The sequence below is a fragment of the Berghia stephanieae genome, chromosome 3, assembly GCF_034508935.2.
Source record: "Berghia stephanieae isolate SIO BIC M18660-M18661 chromosome 3, UCSD_Bste_1.3, whole genome shotgun sequence".
NCBI classification, from domain to species: Eukaryota; Metazoa; Mollusca; class Gastropoda; order Nudibranchia; family Aeolidiidae; genus Berghia; species Berghia stephanieae.
This window is the reverse complement of record NC_088362.1, coordinates 28,462,740-28,472,739: the sequence shown is the minus strand read 5'-3', so window position 1 is coordinate 28,472,739 and position 10,000 is coordinate 28,462,740. Positions and strand designations below refer to the sequence as shown.

Sequence of the window (10,000 nt, the reverse complement as noted above, 5' to 3'; positions counted from 1 at the left end):
ATCTGATTTTTGTAGTCACGTTTTTGTCACTGTCTGAACTAGGCGACATTTTAGATTCTATTTTCGCAATTTGATCACATTCTATTCGTCCAAATCTATTTATAGATTAGAATTAAATGTAAAATATATTGTTCAAATCTGAAAAATTGAATTTTAATCACATATTAATTATATTCGGTCGTTTGAAAAAATTGACTTCGTACGACGATGTTTCGGTCATCGTCAGGGCTCAACAAGGACTCATTTTTTACTATAAACGCGTCGATTTAGAATGTGTTTATGGCCAGTCCTATTACTTCCTTCACAGTAGAGTTAATAGAGTGGGGTATATAATTACTATGGGTAAAAAAAAATAATTTTATGATATTTCAAAATATTTTAACTTCGTTTCGGTCATTTTCCGCCGTACAAGTTTTCATCAATTAACTCATACAAATAGCTTTCCCCCGGTACTTAACAGTTCCGAGCAGTAGAAAAATGTGCCTAAGTTAATTAAAAAGAACTACTTCCGTTTCATTTCGTCAAAAAGTATAAAAATCGTGAGCACACACAGTTTCGGTCATTCTCAGAGCTTCACGTCGTATGTGTTGGGTGACTGTCGCACAAGGAAGAAATCTTTATTAAAACAAAGTTGAAAACTCGCTTCCTACCGATTGCACGTGTCAGGACAAAGCATTTTTGTTTCACTTATCACCCGGACGTCATCGATCGCTTTAAGAACCTGCTGTCTGCTCTCAAAAACCTTGATGGGTAAGTATGACACTATTTTATGACTCGGTCATATTGTCGTACACATGTTATTCTCTTTGTGTCATTGTATCGTACAATCGAGTCCTCAGCAATGACTCTTTCAAACTATTTGTATGTAGGAATTTTTTACAAGGCAACATTTATTTTAAGAAATAATACCAAGTGCATGCACTCTTCAATTTTTTTATAGGATGATATTGGTGTAATTCGTGATTTTAGCCTTGTACCACCACGTGGATCAAGTGACATGATTTTTTTTATGTCATTTGTCGTGCGGTGCCTTTGTTTTTTTTGTCACTATATCATACAAGCTGAGTCATAGCCTACAGTCATTTCTGTATCATATTTATAGGCAGGGGTTGTTACTCATAGTGAATATCTTGTGAATTATTTCCAAATATATGTCTTCAACTTCACTTTTATTTGAGAGTTTGCTTATTGGTCATGGATTAAGACTTGTACTCCACATGGATCAAGTGACATGATTTTTTTAATGTCACTTGTCGTACTTTGTCTTTGTTTTTTGTCATTTTGTCATACAAGCTGAAGCATAGCCTTCTTTCATTTCTGTATCATATTTATAGGCAGGGGTTGTTACTCATAGTGAATATCTTGTGAATTATTTCCAAATATATGTCTTCAACTTCATTTTTATTTGAGAGTTTGCTTATTGGTCATGGATTAAGACTTGTACTCCACATGGATCAAGTGACATGATTTTTTTAATGTCACTTGTCGTACTTTGTCTTTGTTTTTTGTCATTTTGTCATACAAGCTGAACCATAGCTTCTTTCATTTCTGTATCATATTATAGGCAGGGATTGTTACTCATAGTGAATATCTTGTGAATTATTTCCAAATATATGTCTTCAACATCATTTTTATTTGAGAGTTTGCTTATTGGTCATGGATTAAGACTTGTACTCCACATGGATCAAGTGACATGATTTTTTTAATGTCACCTGTCGTACTTTGTCTTGGCATTTTGGGCTTTACAGCATGAATACATTGTGGTACCAATTGAAAAAAGTGTCTTGTTCTGTTTTTTTTTTTTTTGTTTGTTATGGAAAAATAGGTACTGCCAGGTTGGTAGTCTTGATCTTTTGTTAGAATGTGAATAAGTAATGGCACTCTTTTGTTTTGATTTTTTTGGTTTTTATAATTCAAATATCATTTTACTGCTATTTTTTACTTGTTTGAATTTGACACACCTTATTTGTCAGTATTTACTTATAATCTTTTAGGTGGTTGACTTGTGACTTGAAATGTTATGGTGTAGCTGTGATCATGTATCTACTTGTATTGGGCAATAGGCTCATGTAAAAGCGCATTTCACCTAATTCTCACATCACCAGTCTGGTGGTTAAACATCTATATTTAACTTTTCCCTTAAGCGCACACTATGTCTTAGTCTTAGCTGATATGAATAGGCTAGCTTGGTGTCTTTGTTTTTACCACAGTATCTTATAAGTACTCCTGTTTTCTTCTGATTCACAGATCGGCCTAAAAGGGCAGCTTGCAAAAAGCTGTTTGATGACCTTGATGGTGAGGCCTCCAGTGTCGACAAGAAAAAGGCATCAAATTTGAGGTATCGAGTAAAAATCTTGTCGGATTCCGTAATGGCTGCAGCTTTCAAAGCAAAGGAAAGGGAGCGTTTAAGGCAGTACAGGGCCAGTTTGTCTGATGAGAAAAAGGAGCAGCAGAAATTAAACGCCGTATTCGAGAAAGAAAGAAAAAGAGGTATGTTGTAATGGCAATGCTCGGACTGAGACCTAAGGTTGGAGCGTATCTCTCACACTGATAAAACTATTCACATGTTTGCAGTGACCGCGACACAGGTGCATAGTTTTTATTCAATTGCACCGCAATGGTGTAAGTTCGTTGTTGCGACTAACCGCAGTTCCAATTAAACGAAGTTGATTTTCCTGTCCACTATTGCAATATTTTACACAAGTATGGTAAACTCAAACCAGTAGTTGTAAACATTGTTCTTAGTTCACCAAAAACTGAGCAATTTGATTGAAATTATAACCATATACACAAATTCATGATGAAATATCTTAGATCAGTAACCTCATTGCAGTACAGATCGCATACAATGTATTGTACCTATCGGCACCGTTCACCATGATCACAACCACTTTTTTTTTTTTACGTCATAGCGTGTCAGTTCCTGTTGTCAACTGTCAACTTGTCTGTTTGTTTTCGGCAAACTTTTGGCCAAATTCATACCGTCACCATACCTAAGTTCAACTCATTACAATGTGAACATTATTCTCAAATAAGAAAATCTCCACCATAAAAGTGGAGAAGAATGAAGCAACGATTGCGGAGTTATGTCGACACTTTAGTATGAAGTCCAGTACCGTGTTAACGATGTGTTTAGACGGCCAAATTAATATGTGTATTTCTTTAAGGTCATTTGCTTATAAGAAAGCCACTTTTTGCTAATACTGATTGTACTTATTTGGGATTCGCATAAAATGTATGCATGTAGCATAGAATATACTTTGTTGTTTGTTTTTTTTTTCTTTTTTATATTTTCACTATTTGTTACAGATTTTGTGTTTGGTGATAACTAAATTGAATCATCTTTGATAAGGAGTTGATATTAAGATGCACATCACCCATTTTCCCCCGTTATAAATCAGTGAAATATGAATGCACTCCAGTCCTTTTTTTTTTTTTTTTTTTTTGGACCCTGCTCTTGTATCAGTGTAGGTTCAAAGGAATGTTAACATACATTTTAGGGGTACTTTATTATGTCAATGTCTGAAAAGGTTGTAACACCCACTGGATTGGAATTTCTACCTTTTTAGATACAATTATTACACCAAAGCAAATAAAAATAAATCTAGTCACTGTTAAAATACATTACAGTTACTGTAGACCATATGTAAGTAAGACTGCAATCTCCTGCAATTTAGCCAGGTCTCCATGACTTTTATTCCAAAACTTTCAACTGATGGTCCAAATTGTCATTTATGTGTTATTGGGGGACCAGACCAGGTGTCTCTGTCTCTGTGACTATTACCTTTTTGGAAGAAGTGGTTTTCTTGAGTTTAGTGGGTTGTTTCCGGAAGGTTATTATTATATCGTGGCTTCCGATTGATAAATTCTTTTTTGGTGATATAATTGTTTGCCATAACCTGGACATGATGATTTGTATATGGAACAGAAGTAAAACAACAGATTAATATTTTTTTTTTTAAAACAAGAACAATACACTATCTGTGCAATATGTTGGTGTTTTTATGGTTAAGCCTTTTTTGGTCAAATAGCTGGATGACAGGACATACATAGACTGAAATTTTTGGTTTGGGTTCGCATTGTTTTAAGATTTGCATAACACCACAGGACCAGTGCTATCAGTTGAAGTGAATGGGTGTAAGGATATGGTGCAATTTGAGGGACATGATTTATTTTGGTATCCAGATAGTAGGCGACAGCTCTTTTCTTTTTTCCTTGTTTAATTTATATTGCAATACTGCCATATTGCTGAACTGGGGGTGGGATTGTTAATGTGTCTCCTTGTCATGAGTTTTAACTTTAATCGTTGCAGATGTTAAACATAATATTTTAGAAAAACTCATTTGATAAGACATGATTCCGCTTACATTAATTCTTTTTGTCATCGTCTCTTTCAGGGATGGTGTGTCTAAGAAAAAGAAACCTGCCCCGAAACCTGCAACAAGGGCCACCCAGCAAGTCGTTGAGCAAAGACGAGAGAACAACAGGCTGGCTCAGCAAAAACGGAGAGCTAATATGTCCTCCCAGAAAAAGAGGAGGGAGAAGGAGAAGAACAGGGCATACTACCATTCCAAAAAGGAGAAAGCGAAAGCAGCTGCAGTCCCTGTGACATCAGACGCACATACTGTGCCAACATCATCTGCACGGTCTTCAGCTCTTCATCGCTCTTCGGAAAAAGCTGGGATCTGGCAAGAAATTGCTGATCAATCTGCAACAGCTGATTAGGCAACTTCACAAGCGTCAAGCCTCAGAGCTTGATGCTCTAGGCATCAAGTATTCATCCCCAACTAAGCTTAAACCAACTGCTTCGCTTGATCTCTTCACAAAAATGTTTGAGGTTTTGAAGCCCATGCGGAGTAAGATTGCTCTGAAAGCGAAGTCGCTTATCACAGACATTGCTGGCTCCTTGATGGACAAATATTCCATCAGGAAGCATGGCCTTCATAGGACTCGTGCGACAGAACCATACCGGAGGCTTTATAAGTCTGCCACTGATAAAGCCATTACTGAGTATTTGAAGACAACTCTGTCTATCTTTCCTCCAAAAACGCTGTTGACAAGGACCTTGTCTCAAGGAAAGATTCTGGATAGAACAATTGTTAGTTTATTTAATGACTTCGTAGCGGAACACGGGACCATTGTTTGTCGGGCTACATTTTTAAGAAACGCCCAAAAAATGTGTTAAGCTTTTTGAAGACACCATACAAGCAGTGCATGTGTGATATATGCATAAATCCAATGATTAAGATGAGAGTTTTGGGGAAGTTGTGTGGTTGTAGTGTTGACAGTGTGAAAGAGTTGGTGAAAATGACTGTGTGTGAGGAATTGAAAAGGGTGTGTTTGATGAGGCGGTGTAATGATTGTGGGAGCGATGGTCTTGATGGTGTACTCAACAAGGCAAGAATGGTGTGTGATAGGGAATTAGAGTGGAAGAGAGGGAGTATGTGATGCGGAGAGGCAAGTCGCGGTTGGAGCTGGTGAACAAAAGAGGTTCCTTCGATGAGTTTGGTGATGAGTTGAAGTGTGAGTCGAGAAACTTGGCATTGCATGATTATGTCCATCGCTGGCAGTCTCATCAGTACAGGTTGCTATGCAAGTCATTGCCATCTGGTTGGGCAGTTCTCACACTGGATTTTGCGGAAAATTTACCTGTGTTGTAACCAAGATCAGCCACAGTCTGCCTATTATGGGTATTCGCAAGTCACAGTGCACCCCTGTGTCTTGTATTATAATTGTCAATGTGGTGAGAGAGTCACATCTATGTTGTTTTTCTTTCAGACGACCTTTGCCACTCTGCCAATATGGTAGATGCGATAGTAAGAAAACTCTTTTCCACCCACCTCCCTCCACACATTCATCACATGGTCATTTTCAGTGACGGCTGCTCATCACAATATAAGTCAAAGCTTCCTTTCTTCTTCTTTTTTCATCTCAGTCGCGAGTCTCTGCTGACTGTTGAACGATGCTACTTTGGGTCTCGTCATGGAAAGAATCCATGTGATGCTTAGGTGGTGTTGTGAAGCGGGCAGCAAGTCGTGCGGTACTTGCCAGAACAGTTGTCATACAGAATGCATCTGATATGTTAGATTTTTGCAGGCGTAATCTCTCCATAAGTTCAACATTGGATTCTGAGTGTTCTCATTTATTTCGGTGTTTCGAGATGGTGCAAAGTGAGGATCTTCCTGTCATTTCTTCCTGTTCCTTGCAAACTGTTCCTGGTACTAGAGCCATTCATAGTGTCAGGCCAGTCAAAGATGGTTTGCTTGCTCGAAATCTGTCTTGCTTTTGTCCTGCGTGTGTTTCCGGTTGTTACAATGCTTGCCCCCATATTGAGTTTGTTGGATCTTGGCGTCCTATGAAATTTACCAATATGTGGTTGAGTCTCAGACCTGGCTCGGCTCCACTTGATAATTCAGTCATTTTTCATGCAGACTCTGCCCCAGTCAATGATAATGTAGTCTGTGTCCCAGTTGATGATAATGTAGTCTCTGCCCCAGTTGATGATAACGTATTCTGTGTCCCAGTCGATGATAATGTAGTCTCTGTCCCAGTTGATGATAATGCAGTCTCTGCCCCAGTTGATGATAATGCAGTCTCTGCCCCAGTTGATGATAATGTAGTCTCTGTCCCAGTTGATGATAATGTAGTCTCTGCCCCAGTTGATGATAATGTAGTCTCTGTCCCAGTTGATGATAAAGCAGTGGATTTGTTACCATTTCTATCAATGAACCCTTGTTGGTTGAAGAGTCTCGAGAACAATTTTTTCACGCTTCTCTCTCCAAATGTCAAATTGTCAGTCATACAATAATCTTGTAGCTTGTGTCGATTCATTTTCGGGGTTAATTTCACAATTTGCGCTTCCTTCACAGTTAGCTTACCCTAGCATTCTTGATTGCCAAGGCTCTGTTGATAAGGCTGCCCTGGCATTGGTACCTAAGGGTTTGACGTGTCTTTATCCTTTGATGGTTGGAGCGGATGGCAATTGTGTACCCAGATCTATTAGTGTGTGGGCGTTTGGATCCGAGGATTGCCACCTGGAGGTTAGGTGTAGGATTGTTTCTGAACTGGTTCTCAATTCCACTGTTTATCTCACTCTCCCTTCTGAGGAGTTGGCAACCCTTTCTCTGCTCTCTGATTTCCATTGTGAGGATCTCTATATGACCTATCAGGCAGAAGTTTTAGATGTCAGTAGACCATCTTCTTTCATGGGCATGTGGCAGCTCATGGCTGCATGTAATGCATTTGGATCTCCTATCATGTCTGTGTACCCTACATTGGGCCCTGCTAGTATTTCCTCTTTTTTTAATAGGACCCTACAACCGGCTGTTCGCGACACAAGGATTGTATTGCTTTATTGTGGTGCTCTTTCTAGGGACATGCGGGATGAGCATTGGGTAGCGAATCATGTTGCTCCTCTTCTACATCTAACGACCCTTGTGCAATTGAATTTCAGTCAATTTAGCTTCCTACTACAGTAGTGTGCACCAAAATTATTTTCCATGGGTGACTGAACTGCTACGCCTGGGTGAGGTTCCTGACTCCCATAGTGGGCAGAGAGCTAATTACTGTGCCTTCTATCCTCCTTTATCTTTTTTAAACTTGCTTTCTGTCTTTGTCTTGGAATGAGATTCTGCACTATATTATGTTTTATATATATATATAACATTTGTAAACATTTGAGTGTGTTCCTCTTAGTGGGGAGCTGTGCTTCACGTCAGGATGAGACATTTAGGTGATTTCAAACTAAGTACCTACTTTGATTTGCTGTTGAAATCGACCTGTTTCCTATTTGTACCAATTCCCTTTTGTCTTAACTTTTCTTGGGTGCTTTAATTGTAATTCTGGAACTTTTTACTATCCCATTTAATTTCTTCCTTTTTACTGGCACTGATATGATGTGTCGCAAGCGCTGTGAAGCCCTTATAAAACAAAACAAATTTCTAGTTAGTTTTACGAGGTGCTGATCTGTATTGTATTGTTTTCTTTTACATGTTATATCTATCATGAATTGTAAACGTTTGAGTGTTTCCCTTTTATACTTATTGGGGACTTGCGCTTGTTTATGGATGAGACTTTTGGGTATTTCAAACTAAGAACACTGTCACTGACAGTGTGCTTTTGGAATCTAGCTACATCTTTTCCCTATTTGAACGCTTCCCTTTTGTCTTACTTTTTCTTGTGTACTTTCAGTTGTAAATCTATATTTTTTTACCGTCATGTTACCTTTCATATTATTGGCGCTGAGATGACCTAAATGTGTCTCAAGCGCTGTAAAACCCTTAAAAACAAAGTGGCACATAGCTCAGTTTGTGTCATCATAATTATGTCATACAAGTAATTATACCTTTGTTTATTTTGTTTTGACTCTATTTAATGAATGTTCTTTGTGTTGTTAGATGCTGTCATGAAAGTGTTTTTGTATAATGGTCATATTTGGCTTATTTTGTTCCTAGTATTTTTGATAAGTCTTTTTGGATGATTTCCATATTCTTGTACGCCATGATGACACAATGACTTGTGTATAATTGATAGTTATTTTTCTTTCTTTAACCATTCATATTATTTTTAATGTTCTTTCATCAAATAAATTTGAAAACAGCATCATTTCAAAGTGTTTTATTTGTGTTTTGGTGCTTTATGTGTCACATTTCCTCTGTCATGCACGTCGTACAAGACATGTGTGCATAGCATGTTTCTTCGCCTGTAGCTGGGTGACCCTTGCTTCACTTATCTTCTGTTATATATTTATATAAACTGTGGGTCTCACTTTACATTTTGGTGGAATTTCACAGCTTTGGGTGCATTTTGAAAAATTGACCTATTTGTGACATTCATGGGACCACCTTTTGAGAATGAGTCATATTTATATATATATATATATATATATATATATATATATATATATATATATATATATATATATATATACTATATATATAGATGGGTACAAGTAAACCTTTATGTGCGATACGTGGTCTTGTGGTAATAAACTCGGCTTTGAACTAGAAAGTCCAGGGTTCGAGTCCCGTTCTGGGGGGCGAATTTTCGAGTCCTTGGATGAAACTCTTTATTCACATTCTCTCACCGTACTCAGGCATAAAATAAGTACCTGGTCATTAACAGCATTGTCTTTGTCGGCTTAAAATGGTAATAAATATCGCCTAACAAGCGTCATGTCTCGTCCAACAAGTTAAGTCACAGTTGACCAGGGACCCCTTGTAATAAGCTTTGAGCACGATTAGCGGATATTGCTCTTGATAAATGCTCACATTTTGTATCGAAAGAGAAAGCGTGGTACATTGGTATAGTCATGGCTTCGTCCCAGAATGTACCGATTTCGACTCCAACAGTTTTGTGTGGCCTTTCACTCTAGCTTACTTTTCCTTGTGCTGCACTGCGGCAGACGCCTGGGTTATTCCAGTCATGCAGTGGAATAGACCCTAAAGACAATTTTTCCAACAAAGGGTGAGTATAGAATATTTTAAACAATAATATTTTTCAAAACTGTTAATTTCCTCTCCTGTCCCTCTCTCTCTCTCTCTCTCTCTCTCTCTCTCTCTCTCTCTCTCTCTCTCTCTCTCTCTCTCTCTCTCTCTCTCTCTCTCTCTCTCTCTTCTCATTCTTTCAATAATAATAATAATAATAATAATAATAATAATAATAATAATAATAATAATAATAATAATAATAATGATAATAATAATAATAATAATAATAATAATAATAATAATAATAATAATAATAATAATAATGATAATGATATAATAATAATAATAATAATAATAATAATAATAATAATAATAATAAAAATAATACTAATAATGATAATAATAATAATAACAATAATAACAATAATAATATTAATAATAATAATAATAATAATAATAATAATAATAATAATAATAATAATAATAATAATAATAATAATAATAATAATTATAATATAAACATAACTCACCTTTGTGACATTTTCCATTTTAAACACAGAAATATTCTAAAA

At 36.8% G+C, this 10,000-nt stretch overlaps 2 protein-coding genes across 5 annotated transcripts in view; one reads left to right on the top strand and one right to left on the bottom strand.

Annotated features, from left to right (window-relative positions):
- LOC144967486 (uncharacterized) overlaps nucleotides 1-4,655 on the top strand; it is a 4,844-nt gene extending 189 nt beyond the window's left edge. Inside the window, exons 1-3 of the mRNA XM_078904798.1 lie at nucleotides 1-750; nucleotides 2,248-2,490; nucleotides 4,398-4,655. The exon at nucleotides 1-750 is cut by the window's left edge and continues 189 nt beyond it. Of these exons, the coding sequence (XP_078760924.1) occupies nucleotides 747-750; nucleotides 2,248-2,490; nucleotides 4,398-4,609 (459 nt within the window). The 5' untranslated portion in view covers nucleotides 1-746 and the 3' untranslated portion in view covers nucleotides 4,610-4,655. The remainder of the gene's footprint in view (nucleotides 751-2,247; nucleotides 2,491-4,397) is intronic.
- LOC144967487 (ras-like protein rasD) overlaps nucleotides 1-10,000 on the bottom strand; it is an 84,185-nt gene that overhangs the window by 31,368 nt on the left and 42,817 nt on the right. The window lies entirely within an intron of this gene.